The sequence below is a fragment of the Cynocephalus volans genome, chromosome X, assembly GCF_027409185.1.
Source record: "Cynocephalus volans isolate mCynVol1 chromosome X, mCynVol1.pri, whole genome shotgun sequence".
Taxonomy (NCBI): Eukaryota; Metazoa; Chordata; class Mammalia; order Dermoptera; family Cynocephalidae; genus Cynocephalus; species Cynocephalus volans.
This window is the reverse complement of record NC_084478.1, coordinates 167,204,451-167,229,103: the sequence shown is the minus strand read 5'-3', so window position 1 is coordinate 167,229,103 and position 24,653 is coordinate 167,204,451. Positions and strand designations below refer to the sequence as shown.

Here is a 24,653-nt window from a genome sequence, read left to right as displayed (position 1 = left end):
TACATTCTCAAAAGAAAATTGGAGTTGAAGGTGAGATGTTTCAAGAGGATGATCATGGCGAGCTTTGATTTTATTTTATTCATGTGTTTGCAGTAATAAATGGAGAATGTCTTCCTGAGTGTACGGACCAATAGATTATAAAAATATTCCTCAGCGATTTTTTCCCCAATAAAATTGAAATGTGGTGTTTATTCTGTTAAAGGAAAACGTCTAAGGGATAGAACAATGACTTTTCCTGCCTTTTTTGTAAAAATCTGGTACCTTTGAGGAATTGAGCTTTTTATTATATTCATATTTTGTCACAAGGATCTTGGCTTGTGAAATAATTTAAATACACTAAGGAATGTTTTTAATTTAAATCAGTGATCATTAGTGAAGAAAATGAATTTAATAGGATCTGCTATACCAATAGCTTGTATTCTAAAAAGCAACTTCTAAAATGCTGCTGGGATTCTTCAAAGGACTAAGAGTAGGTCCTTGTTGTGTGCACGCATTATTTAAACCATGAAAAAGTTTTCAGATATCCATTGATTTATGATATGGGCTTATCCATTTGGTTATAAATCCATAGATAACTTTATCATGTAATCATTGACAAATTGTTTCTATACAATAAATGGCAGAGTGGCTCCAGAACAAACACTAGAAAAAATGTTTGAGAGAAAAAAACTTAGTGTAAAGGGACAGTAATTTTTATTTTAACAGTTTTTGTGAACGATATAAAATATTTTTTTCTCCAACAGAAGAATCCCATTCTGATTTTCCATATGGATCATTTCCCTCTATTGCTAGACCTAAACACTGGCAAACTGGTCATACAGGTAAGTCATGTTTTCAGACTATTTATATTAAACGGTGTTTTTTCTTCTAATTCATGACTTACTTTTTTCCTCTCTTAAATCAGCTTTTCTTGTCAAGTTGAGGAAGTTCAAACCACAATTTAACTGAGTACCCCAGATGACAGCAACTGATTTGAAGACAGAAGAGGATCAGAATAGAACTTTGTGTTGCAAACCACTACTTTCATAGATTGGTATTTTTAACTATTACAATGATGTTTATAGCTTTTACATACAATTTTGAAAAAGTAACAAAAGCTAAAGAAAGATATGTAACATTTCAGAACTGCCTAAATGTCTCATTTGGACACTTGTCTTGCAGTTTGACATCTTGCAGTGAATGATTCCAAGTTGCTTTCCTTGAGCCATCTCTTTCTTCACTTCCAGTAAACCACTCCATAGACTTGTCTGTCTTCATGAAATTGGTTTCCTTTCTTCATTTGACTGATGGTCATTGGCTACTGAAATAAAGTATGCAATTTAAGATTAATTTTATGTATCTGTATATTTTAAATACATATTTCAATGGTTGTATGTATCTTGGGTTATAATAAATAATAGGGGGGAAATGATAAGAATGATAAATCACCTTAAAAAGTGTAATAAAAGATGTAACAATCTGTGAATCTCTGTTATTCCTCTTTTGAACCAGCTTGAAATAACTTCAGAATTGTTCTATGTTATGATATAAATCAAATGTTTGGGGAAACATGAATTAATAAGAATAGGCTTATTATTATTCATAGGGACCAGTTATTTAGCATTTGCCATGTACCATACATTATGTATGTTTTTTAGTTAATATGAGCAACTCATATTTAAGGTCGTCCATATTTTACAGGTAAACAAACAGAAGCTTAGAATGGTTAGTTTGTTGTTTAAATAGAGGTATTTTTAAAGGTTTTAAAATACAGGTTGAATATCCCTTTTCCGAAATGCTTGGGATCAGAAGTGTTTCAGACTTCAGATTTTTTTGGATTTTGAAATATTTGCAGAATACAGACCAGTTGAGAATCCCTTATCCAAAATCTGAAATGCTCTGATGAGCATTTCCTTTGAGCATCATGTTGACACTCAAAAGTTTCAGATATTGGAGCACTTCAGATTTCCAGTTTTTGGATTAGGGATGCCCAACCTGTAGTAATGCCTGAGAGGACATGTGCTGCTATTCCTGAATTTATCCCTTAGTCTAGAACTATTTAAAATTATATATAGCCTTAACACCAAGGTCATGGGTTTGGATTCCCGTACTGGCCAGCCGCCCAAATATATATGTGTGTGTGTGTGTATATATATATATATATTGTATATGTGTGTGTGTGTGTAATTTTTTTTAGTAATATTTTACAGACTATGGAAAATTTAACCTAAAATCTATGCATTTATATAGCTTATAATCTGATAGAACTAGACATTAAGGAATCATAAAAATATAAGACTAAAATTGTTTTAAATGCTCCAAAGAAGTACAGGATACTATGAGTAACCAAAATAGGGGTTTTGCTGTAGCAAGTGACAATTGAGCTGAGACCCGAATGGTAAGTAGGAATTAACTACAGCACAGAAAATGAGAACAAAAAAGGCCAATGATGTTGCGGTTAAGAAAAAAGACTGGAAAGATAGATGGGCGTCAGGCCATGCAAGATCTTATAGGCCTTTAAAGGAAAGATTGTCTATCCTAAGAAAAATGGGGCACCATTGAATTAATTAAGAGATAATAAGCTTATATTTTTGTTTTCAAAAACATCACTCTAGCTGCATTTGGAGATCTAATTGAATCAGTAGCAGAGTATTTTTCCGGTGTTACATTTCTGTATAACTACCTGAAAACCTATACAATAATTATGCCTTTAAAGTTTTCATAACATCTCCAGATATATAGAAGCTGTGAAGTACATTTTTAAATTCCATCATGGACTACTCCCTTTTTTTCTGGCCTTCTATTTAACTACTAGCAAAATTATGTTATTCTTTTATTGTTTTGAATGCCTGTTATACGTCAGATCTTAATTGTCTACTTGGAGAGAGACTGGCTTAAGAGCAAAGAAAAGTTCGTCCCTTTACTCCTGTTTCATGTAGAATACTTAGTTTCTGTTCAGCACATTGTGCTCAGTGGATGTTGAAATGAACAAGGCCTCTCTAACAGTGTTCATTCTAACTTTAAGTGGAGTTGAAGACCAAACTACTTAAGTATTTATTTATATACTTAATGAAGGACCGGTTTGAGCCCTTTCTCTGGCCCTCCTCTGAACACTGCGTATATTTATGATCTGGCTCACAGGACAGATGCCTTCTAATGTTAGCCTTCTTTGTCCATGTCTGGCTCTCATTTATCATACTGTAAACTTTCAGAGATTTGGGACTGTCTCAAAACTGTCTTTCCAATGCTTTCCAGAGGCCCTGCCTTTTCCATCCAGTAAATGACCAGTAACATTTGCTGATTGCTTTAAGCCCACACTGGACTATGAGTTATATCATCTGTTGACTTGGTTGGTCTAGGGAGAGATTTAGATGTCTGTGTATATTGTGGATTGTGGAAGGCTTTGCTTGTTGTTTGTTTGTTTTCGGTGGCTGGGTGGTACAGGGATCCGAACTCTTGACCTTGGTGATACAATACCACACTCAAACCAACTGAGCTAACTGGCCAGCCCTGATTTTGAACTTTATATTTCAGAGGCAGTGGGAACTTTTGAAAGATTCATGGTCATTTAAAAGAAGATATTTTAAGTAAGTTGATCTGTTAGTGGTGTCTGAGTATTTAAAGGGAGGAAAAAAACTGTTAAATCAGATTTCATAGTAATGCAAGGGTACTTCAAAATGTTTGAAGAAAAATAGAATTAAAAGATAATATGAATCTTGCCCTGAACTTTTCTAAGTACTCTTATACATAACTACGGGATTAGTAGTGGGAAAAGGGCAGATAGAAAACATATTGTAGGACCGGCCCATGGCTCACTTGGGAGTGTGTGGTGCTGATAACACGAAGGCTATGGATTCGGATCCCTATATAGGGATGGCTGGTTAGCTCACTTGGGAGAGCGTGGTGTTGACAACACCAAGTCAAGGGTTAAGATCCCCTTACCAGTCATCTTTTAAAAAACCACAGAGAGAGAGAGAGAGAGAGAGAGAGAGAGAAAGAGAGAGAGTAGAAGAACTAAGGTGGTGACTTGTTGGATATAGAGGGAAAGAATAAAAGTATTTTCAGACGTCTGCTATTCAGAAGCCCTTTCCCTTACTTCTCTGGGCATAACAGGACTCAGTCAATGCCCAGCTGGTTTATTACTGCCTCTGAAAAGCTTCACCAAATCACACATCTCACAGAATTAATTCTGCAATTTTTTGTGCTTCTAAGTGTTGATCATATAATTAGCATAGCCCTTATCACATTATTAATTTATATTTCCTGATTATGCCTTAAGTATAAAGATCCTAACCATGGATAACTAGGACGGTGGTAATGACAAAAATAAATGAGAAAGTTCAAAGCAGGATCTATTTTTGAGGAAAACGTATTTGCTTTTAGATTATCTAATAGTTGGAATGGTACGTGACTACCTTCATGACCCAGGCTAAGGCTTGGTATATTTTTTTTTCCCTTGACTTCACTCTAAAATGTCAGTTGTCCCAGGATAATACATAATAGAAACCCATGTTTCACCTGGACCAGCCTAGGTGTCATAAGGCGTAAGACAGCATAAGGTAAAGAGAAACAAAAGTTGTTAACTTAAAAATGTGCTGTTTATTCGGATAGAACTGGGTTCCCATCCTGTTTCTGTTATTGCTATTTTTTTACCTGGTAACGGTGTGACTTTTCTGAGTTTGTTTTTTTCATCAGTAAAACGAGCATCATAATGTCACTTCAAGATTTCTTTGGGGGTTGAGTGTTAAGTGAGATTACCTTTATAAACGCCTGGAACATGATTGGTGATTGTGATGTATGTAAATTTGTAAAGAATGATTCAGCTTTTCCTCACCCCCCAAAGTGAGATGTTTTGACAGTGTTTTCAACCCACCTTGTCAAATTGAAAAAACATTTTATTCTTAATGTCATAAACATGTTTATGTAAAACTTGTGTTTTGAACATGTTGTTTTTAAGAAAAAAATTTTAAGGGTAGAAAAACATGTTTTTACCTGAAAATGAAGAAGTTGCTTGTGTTTGAAACAAAACTAAATTTTAGTATAAAAGCCTGGAGCAGAGCATCAGCTCTTCTGTTTCTCTTGGAGAATGCTGAATTAAGTTTTCTGCAACCACAAATCATCAGGTAATTCCAACCTTATGTGGACTGAAGGAAGAAAAATTTGCTAGCAGAGGTCACTACTGGGAATCTGACGCTGCTTAGGCAGTGAGAGACTGAGCCCACTCTCGATAACATCATGTGTCCCTATTACCCTCCACTGTTCCCTCCCCCCGACCCCGATTAGTTCACTCTCTGTTAAGCCTATTGGAGGAAAATGAATATAAATTTTTACTGGTCAAATGTGTGTGTGATCAATACTTTTTCTTTGTGTTGCCTATACTTGTATTCTGAAACAAAAGCTTTTACAGTTAACCTTCAGTTAATACTGAGAATAAGACAGTGATGGGTAAATACTTGTTGCTTCCTGTATAGGACCTATGAATCCTAAATGAAGGCTTTTATCCAGGGGCAGGATGAAATCACAGTTCCTTCTAAAATCAACACCTGACTTTTCATCCATAGTCAAAGACCTGCTTTGTTCCCAAAGCACACTGACTGGCAGAGTCTCTTACTCCCTGGGTGGGCTCCAATTTCCTGTTGTGATGTCAAGGCCTAGATTATAGTGTTACCACTGTAAATATCTATCTACAGGAGCTAATGTGAATAAAATGTAACTGTTTCTGTTCTGCTTTCTGTACATATCTGTTCAGATTGTCTTTGGAATTCTCCCTCAACTCCCTCAATACAACCTTTCATCAAGGACTTGGTTCTTAATTTCACCACTCGACTTCTGTAGCAGTTTACTGTCACTGCCAAAGGCAGGATTTCATCGAAGCATAGTAGAGCATAATAGTTAGGAATTCTGGTTCTAGTCAAGGGTCAGACGTGGATTCAAATGCCATTCCACCACCTCGGGCAAATTACTTAACCTCTGGAAGTCTCGGTTTTCTTATCTGCCAAATGGAGATAATACTATTTACCTTATGGGTAGCTGTGAACATTAAATGATATTATGAATGTTAAGTGCTTGCTGTATTGACTGTGGCATTTTAAATATCCAGTAAATCTTACCTATTATGAGGATCAAAGAGTGTAAAGGCTAAAGGAGCTGGGAGAAAGGGGAGGGATGCTAAAATGTAATTCTTTTAATTTAGCTTATGGTGGACCCTATTTACCTTCAAACATGAGTGAAAAAATAAACATTATCCTTGGAATTGTTGAAAAGGAAGAGACTATACTTGTTAGTCAAATTTTTTGAGTGATTGTTATTGCCAGGGAAGGGAACAATGACTAGGCATGACACCTACCTTCAAAAGTCTTAGAGTCTAGTTTCCCCCTTTAGTAAAGCTTCGGTAGCCACTGTTAATCTCATAGGGACGTGGTAAAAACAAATAGGTGAAATTCTGAAATACTGTGGGTCTGCTAATTTCTCATGACAGAGTTAGAAAGGATCATGAGAAATCTGTCAGTCCTATCTTCAGTTGGTTGGAAATCTGGAAGGCTTTATAAGATGTTAAAAGGATCACTGATAGTAGAATATTAATCTAGTACTGTTTTGAATCTAGAAATGTCAGAGTACTATATATATATAAAAATAATTTGAATGAAAATTAGGGTGTGGTTGTATTTCCAATTCATATAATTATTTTCTAATTAATATGGTATTGTTTACAGCCACTTAAACCCCAACAAAAATGAAATATGCAAATAAATTATGGTTCTTATAACAGGTCAAGATTAAAAATTAGGTTTTCAAAGACTAAAGAATGACATGGGAAAATGCTTTAAGATTAAAAAAAAAAAAAGCAGGCCTTGATATAGTATGGTTCTGATTTTGTTAGTAATAAAGTATATAAAAGGAAACAAATAGTTAGATGATGAGATTACAAGTAAATTAATTTTCTTCTTGAAATTCCCTTTTTTTTTTTTTTGGCGGCTGGCCAGTACAGGGAGCCACACCTGTGACCTTGATGTTACCAGCACTATGCTGTCCCAAGTGAGCTAACTGGCCTGTCCTTGAAACCCCTTTTTAATAAAATAAACATTTCAAAGTAATGATTCAGTCTCTTAAAATACTTAATTCTTAAACTGCTTGAGGCTTATGTTACATTAGGTTTCAATTTAATATATCACATTAATCCTTTTTGTATATGTACGCTACCACAAAACAGATAAGGACACAAGACAAAAAGTGGTAACTGAAAGGGGAAAAATTCCAAGACTAACCTAACTTATATTGTTGTAGTACATAAATTTTTATGTATCCATGCCTGTAAGGACTAACTTGAGCTCAATAACGAAAAAGCATAAATCCATTTCTGGCGTATCACTAAATCATACCTTGAGAATAGCTACAAGCTTGAGAAGGATCAACTATTATGTCCATTGAGATTGAGTTGTGTAACTCCTGAGAATGTTTTTCCCTCACCTCTACTGTATCACTGGATGATGATGATGTAGACAATCCCAGTCTAACATATCTTTTTCTTCTTGTTTTACCACAGCGTGAACAATCTACTAGTTTGGCACTAGGTCCCCGGGGCAATTGAACTTCAAGTCTGTTGTACCTTCTGACAGCTCCACTGTGAAGCACAGAGCGTTCTCGTTGCCATATGTAATGGGTTGGTGCAATGGCCATAACCTATAGTGCAAAGCATACTTTTAGAATTTTAGTAAGATTTTAGTAAAACTAAGTACAAAAATTATAACAAAAAAGAACAGCTGTCTCTAAAAGTAAGATAAAAATCTAAGTTACTGATTTTTTAAAAAATCTCCAGATAAGGCAGTATTAGTAAGCAGTAGTCCCCCTTTATCAGAGGTTTCCCTTTCCACAGTTTCAGTTCCCCGGGGTCAACTGCAGTCTGCAAATATTTCATACAATAAAATATTTTGAGGGAAATGGTCCACATTCACATAACTTTTATTACAGTATACTGTTATAATTGTTCTATTTTATTATTAGTTATTGTTGTTAATCTCCCATAGTGCCTAATTTATAAATTAAACTTATCATAGGTATGTACATACTGGAAAAAATACCATTGAGTTCAGTTTTATCTGCAGTGTGAGGCATCCCCTGGGGGTCTTGGAAACGTATCCCCCTCAGATAAGTGTAAAGTGATTCATTGCTTTGGATCATTAAAACAGTAATTAACAAAGTACAGCTATCTCTTGGTGTCCATGGGGGATTGTTTCCAGGAGCTCTCTCAGATACCAAAATCCATGGATGCTCAAGCCCCTGATACAAAATGGCACAGTATTTTCATATAACCTAAACACATTCTCCCATATACTTTAAATCATTTCTAGCTTATAAGATCTAATACAATGTAAATACTATGTAAATAGTTATTATACTGAATTGTTCAGGGAATAATGACAAGAAAAAAAGTCTACATGTTTAGTACAGACACAATTTCTTTTCTGAATATTTTCAATTTGCAGTTGGTTAAATCCACGGATGGGGATCCCTCAGATATGGAGGGCTGACAGCATTTAAATTATTCCAAACAGGAAAAAGGACTGAAGCAAACTTGCAGACTGTATTTCTTTTTAATTCTGAATATTCTAAGTTTGGGAAAGATAATACTGTTAGCCAGAACAATACTTTGGAATGCGTTGGGTTAAAAAAATTTAATTGAGGTTCCCAACTACGTACGTATGTTAGGCTAATCTTAAAGTGTTTGCAATTATGGCAAGGGATATGGTGAATAAGAACACATGTAAATTACTTAATCTCTCTTTTGCTCAGTTTCCTCATATGTAATACGGAGATAATGAGTGTCTATTTTGGAGGATTGTTGTGAGGATTAGATGAGGTATTATTTATAAAACACTTAGAGTCCTCACTAAGGCATTGTTCTGTAAAATCTGTTAAATAAATCATGGGCTTTAAGTTAGGATAGACTTAAGTTTCTCATTCTGGTTCTGTCACTTACTAGCTGAATAACACTGGGTAAGTTATTTAATCTTTCTGAGGCTCCATTTCTTCATCTGTAACATTGGGATACTATCTACCTCACAGGATTGTTCTAAGGATTAGATGATATGTGTACAATCCTTATCACTTAGTAAGCATCTGGCTAATGATAGCCATTTAAGAAGTAAAGCTAGAAAAAACTGTACCTATGTGCTGACCTCATGGAATCGAAAACTAAGCATTCTAATCAAAAACTCTAGTTGCAGTTATCAGCAACACAAAGTAAATAAGAATTGTATTATGTGAGAGCTAAACAGTGACTTTCAATTGCTTAGACTAGTGATTTGCAAATTGTTTTGAGAGCCCTAATGTTTCATGGAGGTGTTATTAGGGGCCCCAGGAGGGGGAAAGGGAAGATGGAGCAGGCAGAGCAGCTCAGTTTGGGGGATTGTGGCTACAATTTTGTTTGGAAAGAAAGCTTTTGCTGTTAAAAGTAAAAACCTTTTGAAAAAACTCCAGATTTAGACTACTTCTCCCAGAAAATGGGGTTAATGTGGTCTCCCTCAAGATAATGACATAATCCTATTTTTTTTCCTGGAACTGATTTTATAATCCTTCAAAAAAGTTTTCAACTAAAGACACGTAATAAAGTTTCATATATAAAAAAAAGTAGAAGAAAATAAAGATAACTCTAACTGTAAACATTTCTATAACAATATACAACTAGTTTCAAAGCTTCCTAAGATGAGGAAGTAGAATTCAAATTTCTTATTCCTTCCATATTTATCTACTGTTTTTTCTTCAACACTTCTATATCTTTATTTCCTGTGTCTGGAAATGTCCTCTCCCTTTGTCTTAGTATTATATTCCCTCAAGACCCAGCATAAATCACAACTTTCCAAAAACTCCAGCTTTCAAGTATTTGGGGGGGGGGGGGGGCAGCTGGCTGATGTGGAGATGATAGATCATTTTTAGTGATTGAGGAAGATAATAAAGAATTAGAGGCCATTGACATTATGGACCTTCAGCAACATGATTTTTGTAGGAATCCTATAGCAGAGTCTAGCAAGAAGAGCGGAGGGAAATTGGAAGCAAAGGACACAAAATGGAACGTTTGACCAACTGTTATTTTTGCAATAAGCTAGGTATTATAGTCTGTCCATATGCTAACCCAGGTAGAAAAATACATACCCACACGTGTTTATTTTTTAATATGTCTGTATATATTTTATACACTCATATGCAATAATCTTTCTCCCCTCTATCATATAATTAGAGTATTACTGTGATAAAAGCAGTGAATTAAAAATAAAAATGTACCAGGGTTGAGAGCTGAATTTTGGTCTTAATACTATCAGTTTTATGACCTTGGGCAAATCATACAACTTTCTGGGTCACATAATGTCTTTTCTACATGAGAAAACAGGTCACTTTCAGTCCTCATATGCTATGATTCCTGAATGTGACTGCTCTAAAGCACTGGTAGCAGCTTACGTACTAGAAATGTTATCCTCCTTTTTACTTTATCTTAGTCTTCTGTCATTTTTAGTAATGAGGGGTGCCTTTGGTGAGTGTTCCTAAAATTTAATACTTGGCCCTCTGTTTTTCTCTATTTATACTCTACTTCTCTGTGATCTTGAGGTATAGCGTAGGTGCTAAAAGCACTGACTCTGGAGTCAGGCTGCCTAGATTTGAATACCAGTGTGCTGGCTTACTAATTATGTGTCCTTGAAGAAGCACTTAACCTTTCTGTGCCTTAGTTTCCTTATCTAGGATTACCTAGCTAGCTCTCAGAATTGTTGTGAGATGATGACTTTACTGACTACCCTGATTTGATCACTACACATCATATACAGGGATTGAAATATAACTATGCAACCCATAAATATCTACAATCAATACGTTTCAATTAAAAAATAATTTAAACAAAAGAATTGTAAGAGTTCATACATATCCAGTACTTAGAACAGTGCCTGGCAAGTTCTCAAACAATATATATATATATATATATATATATATATATATATATATTTTTTTTTTTTAAATTACAAAATTGTAATTACATTCAGAATGTCAACAAAACAGCTGCAACTTTTTTTTTCGCAATTGCAGAGTAGTATTCAGTTAACAGAACAACAATTATTTTGTATAAGCTGCATCAGAGACAACCAAAGATGAAAAAAACTACCACCCCCATTTATAACTAATTTGTGCTAGGCACCAACAGGAACCTACTTTAATTTTCTATGCCAATTTATAACCCCAATCCTATACCAGGCAAGGTTAGTGGCTATAGAATACCACCAGGACAGGGCTATCTAAAGACACATTCAGTAGATTGTTAACTGTACAAAAAAAAAAGACACTGTACAGTTTAAAAACAAATCTTACACAGCCTTACATTTCAATTTTTTTCTTTAAAAGGAGTGAGTTGTGTACAGGGGGGTGAAATGCTTTACAGACAAGAAAAAAAAACTGCTCTAGAACCAACTTATTCACCATCATCACGTTCCTCTTCCTCCTCACCCTCTTCATCCTCCTCGTCTTCATCCTCCTGTACTTTTGCTTGCTTTGTGCAGCCTTGACAACTCCCTTGTTTGCTGCATCAGGCTTTCCTTTGCACGGTATGCGGTAATATCCTTTTCATAGTTTTCCCTCAGCTTAGCAGCCCTCTTTTCATAAGGCTGCTTATCATCTGCAGCAGTGTTGTTCCACATCTCTCCCAAATTCTTTTTCACAACGCCAATGGATAGGCAGAGATCTTCTTTGACTTTTGGGCGATACTCAGAACAGAACAAGGCAAAGGCCGAAAGAGCCCTCTTGGGTGCACTGGGATCCTTGAACTTTTTGGTTCTCCTTTAGGGGGGATATAGGTTTTCATTTCTCTTTCATAACAGACCTCTGTCCGCCTTTGCCATGTCTTCAAATTTTCCTTTCTCTTTAGCAGACATGGTCTTCCACCTCTCTGAGCACTTCTTAGAAAACTCTGAAAAGTTGACTGAAGCATCTGGGTGCTTCTTCTTGTGCTCCTCCTGACAAGTTTGCATGAAGAATGCATATGATGACATTTTCCCTCTCGGCTTCTTAGGATCTCCTTTGCCCATGTTTAGTTATTTTTCCTCAGCGAGGCACAGAGTCGCCCAGGGCCCATCTGGCTCTCACTTGCCCTGCGCTGTCTCTGTGGACCTCAATGTACTGCAATCCTCAAACAACATTGGCATTACTTTCGCCTTAAATCTCTTATCTACTTTATTAAGCTTTAAACATCACTTATATATGGTAACTCATCTACCATACCTGTCGATCATGCATTTAATTATCCAGTTCTCACCTTAAATTTATACGTCTAAGTACCATATTCCTTATCTTCCCAATAAACCCGCTTGCTTCTGTAGCCTTACCTATTTCCATTAAGAAATCCATTACTCTTCCGGTTATATAAATTTGAAACTTCCAGGTCCCTCTTCCATATGCCCTATATCCAAGGGGTCACCAAGTAATAACTGGTAATTTTGTAACATCTCGAACATCAATTTTATTTTCAGCACTGCTATTAACCCAGTTCACACCCTTGCTTCCTGAGCGAAGTCTAGCAGTTCCCAGTACAGTTCCTATATTGGCTCTCTTCTGCATACTGTCCTTGGGTTATTCTGTCCAAAAACACTGCTTATATTACATCACTGCTTTCTAAATTCCTAATCTGGAATCAAGTAGTAGCTAACAGAGGACTCACCTATGATGATTCTGTGGCACCTAGGCCAGAGTATGTAACAGGAATAGAGAAAAGCTTCCTCTTGATTAAACTACTATTCTCCATGATGCATGAAAGGGACTAGTATTGGAGTCTAACTCTCATTAGATAGGCATCCTCCATTATCTGTGAACCAGTCTAGAAACAAAGCCATCACCAACATACATACATCCCACCTTAAAGGCGCTGATGGCAAGAAGGTAACCTTATCTTACATGATAAGAGCAGAGTAAGCAGCGGAATAGACTTTACTCTTTTCTGGAGAAGCCCTACATGTATTTTTCAATTTAACCATACTCCATCTCATTCTCAAAAAGCATTTGAGACAGCTGACAAAAAGAGGGAAAAAAAAATTAATTAAACTGGGACCCAAAAGGAAAAATTGGGTAAAGGGGGAAAGCAGACACGCCAGTAATAAAACATAATAGAGTTGATGTGGTTCTGGATAATACCTGGCTCTTAGCTTCTTTGCAGCCAAGGTTAAAAAACGAAGAAACAAATTACAAAACTCGTTATCATCTCAAAGGAGAGCACATGTCCTCTCTATTAAGGACTGAGCTTAATTAAAGCTGGCTCTGCCACTTATTAACTTTATGGCCATGGACAAGTCATAACCATTCTAGGCCAGGTTTTTCATCTGTGAAATGGAAAGAATACTTAATTTAATTCTCGAGAATTAAATTATTTAATTTAATTAAATAAGAATTAGATGCTATTTAATATCTGAAAAAAGATATAAATGCATTTTCTAAACTAGCCAATATGAGAGGTTTATATGGAGGCTAGATGTCACAGAGAAAACAGAACACTGGGAAGTCATTAGATGTCAAGTCAAGTTCTGGCTTTGCCACTTACTTGTATGATCTTGAGTAAATCCCAACCTACTTGGCACTCGGCTTCAACAGCTGTAAAATGAGAATGCCATCACTCTCTCAGGTATTTTTGTGAGGATAATTTACATGAAAATATTTACAATTTGTAAAGCATTATGCAAATGTAAAGTATTATTAACGTAAACCAGTTTGTAGCTACCATCCAAACTGGGGTTTATTTTTGGATATGAGACTAAAACCATATTTTGTTTGGCAGTATGCCAGTACCAGGCTTTCAATAACAGAAGCATATACTGCTTAACTAAATTTCTAACAGCATGTCCTGCTACTTCAGCAAACGTCAGGGCAGGGATGATGTACTTCTTTATAATAAATCCCCACAGCACTGAACTTGGAATGTTACTCATCGATTAGCTCTTAAATGAATACATAAGAGAACAAGATAAAATCTACTATGTAGTTGCCTTTTCTATCCACCAACACAACTCAAATGTACCTGGTGGGAATAGCCAAAACCCTGCAGCTTATCTACATGCATTGGAGTACGGGGCAGTGTAAAGTGAGCTCAGTGAATTATTATTTTTTTTTTTTTTCTTTTTGGGGCAACTGGCTGGTACAAGTATCCAAACCCTTGACCTTGGTGTTATAACACTGTGCTCTAACCAGCTGAGCTAAATGGCCAGCCCTCAGTGAATTTTTTTATAGTTTGTTTTTCTACTTCATACATATGGCATGAAAAAGAATTGGAACCCTTAAGTTCCATTCATTCTATCAGTCAGCAAGTACTTATTGTGTATCTACTATGTGCCAGGCACTGTTCTAGGCACTAGAGATACAATAAGAACAAAATTAAGAAACTGCCATCTTGGACTTAATATTTTAGTAGGGGAAATAGACGTTAGCAATATAAATATGTAAAAAAGAATATGTTATATTGTGGTTGAGTGCTATGAAAAAAATTGGAACTAAGAAAGTGAATAAGGGTAACAGCGAGAGGTAGTACATTTTATTTTAACGGCTTTATTAAGCTGTAACTCCAATACTATACAATTCACCCATTTAAAATTTTCAATACGACTTTCAGTATATTCAGAGTTGTGCAACAATCACCACAAATTTACATTCCCATCACCTCATAAAGAAAGATGTTCCATTCCTCATTCCCCTTAGCTCCTAGCAACCAGTTCTCTACTTTGTCTCTTTGGATCTGTCTATTCTGCACATTTCATATACGTGACTGTTTATTTTCGCTTAGCATGTTTTTAAGGTTCATCCATGTTGTAGCTTGTGTCAGTACTTCATCTTTTAACTCCTAAGTAATGTTTCATTGTATGGATACACCATATGTTGTTTACCCTTTCATCAGTTGTTGGGCTCTTGGGTAGTTTCCACTTTTGGCTGTTATGAATAACGCTGCTATGAACATTCTATATACAAGTTTTTGTGTGGACATAGTTTTCATTTCTTTTGGGTATATAGCAAGGACTGGAATTACAGTAACTCTTTTTAACGTTTTTAGGAACTGTCAGATGGTTATCCAAAGCAACTACACCATTTTACATTTCCACCAGAAGTGTATGAATCTCCATATCCTTGTCAACACTTGTTACTGTCTTTTCGTTTATGTCCATCATAGAGCCTGTGAAGTAGTATCTCCTTGTGGTTTTTACTTGTATTTCCCTGATGGCCAATGATGTTAAACATCTTTTCATGTGCCTGTTGTCCATTTGTACAGCTTCTCTGGAGAAATGTCTATTCGAGGACTTTGTCCATTTTTTAATCAGGCTGTCTTTTTATTATTGAAATGTAAGTGCTCTTTATATATTCTAGATACAAAACCCATATCAAATAGGTGATTTGCAAACATTTTCTCCCATTTTGTGCGTTGTCTCTTCACTTGGTATCCTTTTAAGACAAAATTTTTAATTTTGATGATGTCCACTTCATATTTTATGTTGCTTGTACTTTTGGTATCATGTCTAAGAAACCTAATTCAAGGTCATGAAGACTTACTCCTTTGCTTTCTCCTAAAAGTTTTACAGTTTTTACTCTTACATTTAGGTAATCCATTTTGAGTTAACTTTTATATATAGTATAAAGTAGGGGGTCCAACTTATTGTCCTATATGTAGATATCCAGTTGTCCCAGCTCCATTTGTTGAAAATACTAGTCTTTCCCCACTGAATTTTCTTGGCATCCTTGTCAAAATCCAATTGAACATAATTGTGAGAGTTATTACTGGACAATTCAATTCTGTTCCATTGAGGGAGATAATACTTTATATAGGATGGTAAAGAAAGGTCTCTCTGAGGTAACATTTAAGCAGAATCCTGAATGTAGTGAGGAAGTGAAGCATACTGATATCTGGGGTAAAGGTATCCCAGGTAATGGAAATGGTAAGTGCAAAGACCCTGAATTGGGAGTGTGCCTGGCATGTTTGAGGAACTGTAAGAAGGCCAGTATAGCTGGAGTGAAGTGAGCAAGGATAGGAGATGAGGTCAAAGACATAGGAGAGGAGAGTTGATAGGCAATGTAGAGCCACAACAAGGACTTTGTCTTCTACTCTGAGAGAACGGGAAGCCACTGGAGGCTTCTGAGTAGAGAAGTCATGTTTTGACTTACTTTTTAAAAGATTTACTCTGGCTGCTGTTTGAAAAATAGACTACACAGGAGAAAGATGATAAGAGAGACTATTTGGAAGGATACGACAATAATCAAGATAAGAGATGACAAAGTACAGTGTGAGGGCTGGAGGTGGTCAGAAATGGTAGGATGCTGGATAGTTTTTCAAGGTATGGATGTTGAAAAAGAAAAAGAAGAGTCAAGGGTAACAGTTTTTTGGCCGGAGCAAGTAAAAGGATGGAGTTGCTATTTATTAATATGTGGAGGACCGCAGGAGGAGGATGTTTGGACGTCTGTGTGGGAGAATGAGAAGTTCAATTTTAGGCATGTTAAGTGTGAGGAGTGAATTAGACAATGAAATATGAACAGGCAATTTGACATGCAGACCGCAAAAGTGACTGAAAAAATTCTGGTGTCCTCAAAACCAAGTGAAAAGAGTGTTTCAGAAAGAAATGAGGGACTGTGTCAAATGCTGATGCTAAGTTAAGGATGAAGAAATAACTTTTGGGTTTGGCAATACAGACATATTTGGTGCCTTGACAAGACTCTATGGAATGATGGGGAAAAGACTTTGTAGAATAGGTTCAAAGACAATGGAAAGAAAGGAGGTAGAGACAGAGTTCAAGACAACTCTTTAAGGAGTTTCCTTAGGATGGAGGCAGCAGAGAGAAATGTAGTAATAGCTGGAAGTTTTTTTTGGTGGGTTTGTTTTTAATTGATGGAGATTTTAAAGCAATTTTGTATTCTAATGTCAGTGATCCAAAAATATAGAATCTGTAAAATGTGGAAAAAGGAGACAATTACTGGAGTGATGTCCCTGAGAAGGCAAGAAAAGATGAGATCTAGTGCACAATAGAGGGAATGGACTTGGACGGGACCAAAGATAATTCTTTCATAGTAACAAAGGGAGGGCAGAATATATGGGTGCACATGCAGGTAGGATAGTATATATGGTGGAAGAATGTTTAACATTCTTTTTAAATTGCTTCTGTTCTCTCAGTAAAGAGAATGCATAATAGTTATCAATGGAGTGTGAGGACAGAGATGGGACATATTAGAAGTGTACTAATTGTTTGACTTCATTAAATTTACAGTGTATAGTTAAAACAGACAATAGACAAGCAAATAAATATTTACAGATTTTGTTCAGTGCTATAGAAAGAAACAACATGGTACTGTGTTAAAGGATAAAGAGATTATTAATCATTTAAGTGAACTTTCTGAAGAGGTAAAACTTAAGTTGCATTAATCTTTTAAAAATGTTGAGAAATTTTAAAAGTATAAAAAAGCATAAGAATAATATAACAAACATCTATATACCTACCACCCAGATGTTAATGTTGCTATTCTTGCAAGCCTGTTTTAAATTAAAACAAATAAGAGTGTCTAATAGTTTTTTACTAAGTACTCATCAAATCAATGTGTACTTAATGAATGAATTCAAAGAAATGTTAAGGAACAACCTAGTTTGCCCAGCAGGAGCTTTTTTTTTTTTTTTACATTTAGAGGAGCTTAGGCTGTAAAAATTTATTAATTATAACTTTGCACTCTCAAAATTTAGAGTGAAAAGGAACCTTAGTTTTATTGCTAACCTAAAGCACGAATCTCCTCTGTAACAACCAGCTGCTTGTTTTTTAAAAAAAAAAAACATCAGCAGTAGGAATCTCTGCAAGAGTATCTCACTTTCAGATAACTGTTAGAATAATATTCTTTATACTGAGCTATTACTTCCTCTTTTAGTTTTCCATCCACAGATCTTAGTTCTCAGCTTTATATGTTGTCAAAAATACAAATCAAATGTATTTCCTGCCCCACTGTGGTCCTTTAAATATTTGAAAACGGGTAGCCAGCTTTCTGAATCTTTTCTTTATACTAAAAATCTCTGATATTTTTTCTTATTTCACATATGAAATTTTTCTTCTGAGACTCTCCTCTATTCTAGTTGTTGTCCTCTGGATATACAGTTCTTTAAAAGTGCGGTGTGCAGAACCAAATACAGTATTTTAGGTATAATCTTATGTTACGCCCTCTTTTCTTCAGTCGAAGTCTAAACTTTCTGTAAATCTCCTTACACAACTGAGTTTACAGCTGTCTAGAACATTTTAGTCATTTACAACTGCAGTGTTATTACTATCCTTAATAAGATATTTTACTATGTTCATACCACCCATTCCCAACATACTGGTGATCTTTTAGACAGGAGAAACACACTAAAATAAAAATACTTACTACAGAAATAGGCTGCTCTGAAAAACAGATATGACAATTTTAATCTTTGTGGTAAAAATTTAAACTGCAACACTGTAATACAAAAGTTGTATTCATGGCAATTTAATGAACGAGGTTAACAGTCTACCCTCACAAAGGCCAACAACAACAACAACAACAAAAACCAAAAAAGAAACATTAGAAGCGCATTCAAAAATAAAGATATTAGATAAACAGAAGACAATTTTAAATCCTTACCTCCTCACAGCATCGCCTGCTTACAATAGCCCTATAGTCAATTCTATACCAGAGCTGATCCCTTAACTTTAAAAAATCAGGATACAGTTTTCTCCAGTTTTTCCCTAAAGCCCAGGGAAAAATTTCACGCTTAGATTCTTCGTCTTCTTCTTCAACCGTATTAGCAAGATACCTAACAAAGAAGACCAACAACCCAAAAAAGAAATGGGTAAAGGATAGAAACAGTTCACAAAGAAATACAAATGGCTTATAAACAAATAAAAGATGTTCAACCTTCTCATAATTAAAGAAATGCAGATCAAAAATAGAGATAGAATGAATTTTACCTTGAGGAGTTCTCGATATTTTGCATTTCTAAAAATCTTGAGCTTTGTTCTGGGATGTAGTTAAATAACTTGAAAACAGTCGAATCCTTTCAGGTACTGGTTGGTGGATCTGGAGCAATGATCAGTCTAGGACTAATTATTCCCCACTACCGAGACAAGACCTTCCTGAAGACTGTTTTCAATACTCCATGAATTATGAGTTGTTTTTAGTCTGGCTAGTGGAAACAGGCACTATTTCTAGCCCTATGTCAATGTTACGCACTGTTCCCCTAATCCTTTCTTTCTAGACTCAGGTAGTTTCTTTATACACATATGGAAATCAGCTTTCTGCTGAATACTTGAGGGGGACCAGACATGCATAGAAGCAGGAAAACATGGCCCATAATAAGGAAAATAATCAATCAATCAAAACCAACCGAAAACTGATACACATGGTATAGGTAACAAAGACATTAGAATAGTTTTAATTATTCCGTATATTCAAAATGTTGAGTACACACATTGAAAATGTACTTTGAGAGATGAAAACTACAATGTGTATAAGGAAAAATACATGGAATGGGATTAATGGCAGATTAAATACAGCAGAAGAAAAGATTTTAAAGACATAGTAACAGAATATCCGAAATGAAACACATGGAGAAAAACCCCCCAAATCATGGATAGAGCATCAGTTAAATGTGGCACAACTTCAAGAAACCCAATAAAGGTAAAATTGGAGTCTCTGAATGGTGACAGGTGGAAATACCAAGGTCAAGGATATGGATCTCCTTACAGGCCAGCTGCCAAAATAAATAAATAAATAAATGAAATTTGATAAAAACTGTAAGCCCACAAAGAAGCTCAATAAACCCTAAAGTACAAGAAAAAAAATGAAGAAAATTACACCAAGGTACATTATAATCAAATTGCTCAAAACCAGTTACAAAGAGTAAACTTTAAAAGCAGTAGGAGAAAAAAGAGACATATTAGATAACACACGAACAGAGGTAAGCATGGAGCAAATTTTCCATCACACAAGCCCCACGGATAACTTTCCAATAAAAATGGGGTGCTGGCTGATTAGCTCAGTTGGGTAGAGAACAGCCTTGTATAACCAGGATTATGTGTTCAGATCCTCATACTGGCCAGCTGCCAAAAAAAAAGAAAAGGGAAAAAAAAAAAAGAAAAATAGACAACTTTACAATGAAAATATTACAAAACACATAAGGGAACAAAGCACCATGAGTTGAAACAAGCTGAAGTCAGAAGATAATGAAATTAATAGACACAGAATATAGAAATAACTATGTCTATCGTGTTAAAAACTTAAAGTACTTTGACAATATGGTAAGGGGATAAGCATATTTGGAAAATCAGACAATAGAACTTCTATAAGTGAAAATGTTTATAATGAAACTCATAAGCATATTAGACATAAGCTGGAGATCAAATTAGTGAACTGAAAGACCAAACTAAAGAAATTATCTAAAATGCAGCCCAGAGAAAGAAAGTAAATGTTAAAAATAAGTGATGTGGAAGACAGAGTGAAGCATAACATGTTTAACTAGTTTCAAAAGGAGATAATAGAGGAGATGGGTAGAGTAATATATATGAAGAGACAGCTGGCTAGAATTTTCCAAGAGCTGTTCCAAGAGATGTTTGTTGAAAGACATCAATGTCTAAATCAAGGAAGCTCATCAAATCCCAAGCAGTTTATAAAAATGAAACCAGTGCCAAACTCCAAAGAAAAAAGAGGTCTTAAACACATCCAGAAATGAAGCAAATGATCCCAAGTGGATTCTTGAGATACAAAAAGGAATGGTAAGCAACGATATGTGAGGGTACTACAAAAAGTTCATGGAAAGATTTGTATTATCTTTCTTTAAAAAAAATTTAACCTGTAGGATCTGACACCGTTAATTCTATTTATCCATGAGCTTTTTGAAGTACCCTTGTAAATGTGTGGATAAATCTGAACAAATATTGAATATTTAAAACAATAATAATAATGTCTAACTTGTTGAAGGGCACAAGGCAGAACTCCAGAATTGTAAAGTAAGAGAATATAAGTTAGGTAGGAGGTGATTCGTGTCAAAATGCTCAACAGTCTTGTAATAATAACAACTAGATAACTGCAGAGAAGACATAGACTGCATAATTTCCAAACCAGTAGAGGAAAAATATACGTCCAAAAAAAAAAAAAAAAAAAAAACCAGATAAAATGGGACTACTCAAAAAAACAAAAGGCAAAAGCAACAATATGGGGCCATCCCATCACTCACTTTGGATAGTGTGGTGCTGACAACACCAAGTCAAGAGTTAAGATCCCTTACCGGTCATCTTTTTTTTTTTTTTTCTTTTAAAGCAACAATACTGTTCAGTTGTTAAAATGAATTACAGCTATATATAAAGAGAGATATATAAATAAATCTGAAAATCATAACATTATAAAGCAAAAGAAGTAAGCCACAGAAGAATAATACACATGGATCTTTTATATAAAGCTAAAAACAAAAAAAAAAAAAGCAAATAACATTTTTTTGAGATATATACAAAGAATAAAGAAAAGAAAGAAGATAATTACTGTGGAAGGCAGGGGGCTCTGATTGTGAAACTATATACGCGAAGCTTCTAAGATTCTCACAATGTTCTTTTCTTAAGCTGAGTCATGGGTACACGAGTATTTGTTTTAATTTTATTCTTCCTTACACACTCCATATGGTCTTTTGTACATATTACACATTAAAAAATAAAAGCACATAAGAGTGTATATAGTACACTTCCATTTATGTAATGCACACATTGGATCATGTATAGAAAATTATTTCTAGATGGATACACAGGAAACTGTTAATAGGAGAAACAGTTACTTTTAATTGTATACCTTCTTTTGTACTTTTTCACCATGTGCATATTCATACTCACAGTAATATAAAATGAACACCTACACATTACTTTATTCTCCTTTAATGTAATTGCACATATTTTAATATTACCTTGTTATAAAGCATCTAATTGTTAAATCAACTCAGATTATATAATATGGATCAAATAATATCCTCTGAGAAATTACATATAGTAATTTCTTACTTTAGTTTCTCTGATAGCTCTTAGCAAAGAATGGAAAGAGCTAGAGGTTAGCCCCTTAACACGACTGCGACGATTAAAATATGGAAAATCTACAATGCGCTATTATGCTACATAAGGACCACACTATGATTCTATTCTACATTAACAATTTTTCAGGGTCAATATGACAAAATATCTGTATCACACATACGGAATTTGTCCTCTGATTTGAAACAGATTTCCTTTGTGTAGTGTCCATGCCTTTTTCACAACAATTCATTATGTTTATTCAAATAAAGGACTGAGAACTTCCTATACGTTACTCATTGAAGGAAGAAATAGAAAAGTAAGATACACATTCCTTGCCCTTCAGGAGCCGCCAGTTAAAGTAGAGAGGAGGCAAGTAAATAGGAAACAACTGTGAAAAAGAACATGGAAGAACAGTAATAGAAGTTTAGTGTCTTACCATAATATATAGTAAAGAAATGTTATAAGACTATATAGAAAGGAGAAGAACTTGAGCTTTAGAACTGTGGCTAAGAAAATATTTCATGAGAAGAAATATTGAGTCAGGCTCTACAAAATATATGATTAGACATAAAATGGAAATTATAACTCATGTGATTTTTTACTATAGAATTTATAGTACAACATGCAATGCAACTTTACAGATGACTATATAGTGTAAGTTAAATAGTGCTTCACTGGCAATAACTTTATAAAATAAGTAAAACAAATCCAATTTCGGGCATATAGTAAAACTTAAACTTCTTTTGGTTTGTTTTTAATTCTCAGATGAAAAAACTACAAAATAGATATTCCATCTACACACAGATATTATACAATACTGAGACATGTAAATAGCAATTTAACTTAGTGGTCAATGGCTCAATTTCGCCATTGGTAAACCACACATGAATGTGTGCCCGGCTCTCATGCCTACCAACTTTTCTGATCTTGGAAAGTACTTAATCTTTCTAAGTCTCAGTTTCCTCATCTGTAAAACGGGGATAATAAAAGATGTGTTTTATAGGAAAGAGTACATGAGTTAATATATAAAAAAATATGCGTTGCCTTGCACAGAGTACTACGTAATATTATTATATTCTTCCCATTTAGCGATCATCACAAATTTTAAAGAGTTCATTTTTCCATATGTACTGGAAAATATTCTCCTGAATATCTGCAAACATCAGTTTCTTCTAGTCCTATTTCTTTAACTCTTTCATTTTGAATTAAATAGACATTAAGTACAAATTTATTCTTCAGTGCTGACAGCTACTATAGTATTCAACTTAAATATTTTTATATATAGTTCCCTAGTTAAGTGCTTAAAATTATATTCATGTATTCCCAACTGTAGCATTGTATCCAGGTACACAGTAGGAAAGAAAATATATCCTTAAATTACACAGATTCTAGCTGAATTCTGAACTATAGATTAGATAACCGTGTTATTAAAAACACTTAGATCAGAAAGCTAATATAAAGTCAAAGAAAAAAATGGAAAACAAACTATCTTCCGTTGTTAGAGTTCAGTGTGTTCAGTAAGACAGTCAGTGGATACTAAAGGGATTAAATATGAATAACTCCTATGTTATAGGCTTAGATTCACAAAGAGTATGTCTAGAACATTTTCCACAAGCTGTTCAATGTAAAAGGGCAATAATGATGTTTTTTACTATATATTAACTGAAAATTTCAAAAAGAATATTCAGCTTTAAAAAATATCTCAGTCATAAAGAGGGGAATTTGGGATAATTTATATGGGAGCCCTCTGAAAAATGTAAAAAGCACAATACAAATTCAAGTTGAATACTGAACAATAAATCTTAGGTAAACAGCATTATAAGTTCAATGAAAAGAACATAAAAATATTCTATTACAGTAAAAAACATAGCTTTTATACAGGAAAGCCAATTCAAAATACACATCAAGTTGCAAACAGCCTCTGTTATAACTAATTAACATAAAAATCACTAAATAGCATACTTACAGAGCAATAAAGAAATTTATCCTGGCATACTCATTTATAGTAAATTTAGCCCTCTTGAAATAAACAAAGGTCATAGCCAAAAGATACTATAAGGAAAAAGTTAAAAAGGAATATTAATGTTGTGCTTTCATAAATAAAACTGCTTTAAAATAGTTAACTTAAAAAATTTCTGATGAACAATAAAACAATAAAGCACTATTTATCCTTATTATAGAATTAGCTATTTGAGTACTTATTTTTTTAGTTTCCTGTAATCCATATGAACAGTGACAAATAGTTACTTGATCATTTATCACAAGTAACTAGAATGGACTACTAAACTTTATTATAGCCAATAAGCTTTGAAAATCCCATTTTTTTCCTAACTTAAATTTTTAACCTATAGGGAATTTAATAATAAAATAAATAACCATATATCCTTCGTGTAGATTCCCCAATTGTTAATATTTTGCTACATTTGCTTGATATCTCTATTTGTGTTTGTTATGTGCATACATAAGTTTTTTTCTGAATCCTTTAAGTAAGTTGCAGTCATCCATACTCACTTTTAAAATAAACTTTAAGGGGCCGGCCCATGGCTCACTCGGGAGAGTGTGGTGCTGATAACACCAAGGCCACGATCCCATAGGGATGACCGGTTAGCTCAATGGGGAACATGGTGCTGACAACAC

General features: G+C 34.6%; 1 protein-coding gene across 1 annotated transcript in view; it reads right to left on the bottom strand.

Moving 5' to 3' along the window:
* Positions 1-1,253: 1,253 nt before the first annotated feature.
* Positions 1,254-24,653, bottom strand: part of LOC134367518 (speedy protein A-like) — a 34,173-nt gene continuing 10,773 nt past the window's right edge. Inside the window, exons 3-6 of the mRNA XM_063084259.1 lie at positions 23,983-24,068; positions 18,610-18,781; positions 7,359-7,659; positions 1,254-1,300 (exon numbers count right to left, since the gene is read on the bottom strand). Of these exons, the coding sequence (XP_062940329.1) occupies positions 1,254-1,300; positions 7,359-7,659; positions 18,610-18,781; positions 23,983-24,068 (606 nt within the window). The remainder of the gene's footprint in view (positions 1,301-7,358; positions 7,660-18,609; positions 18,782-23,982; positions 24,069-24,653) is intronic.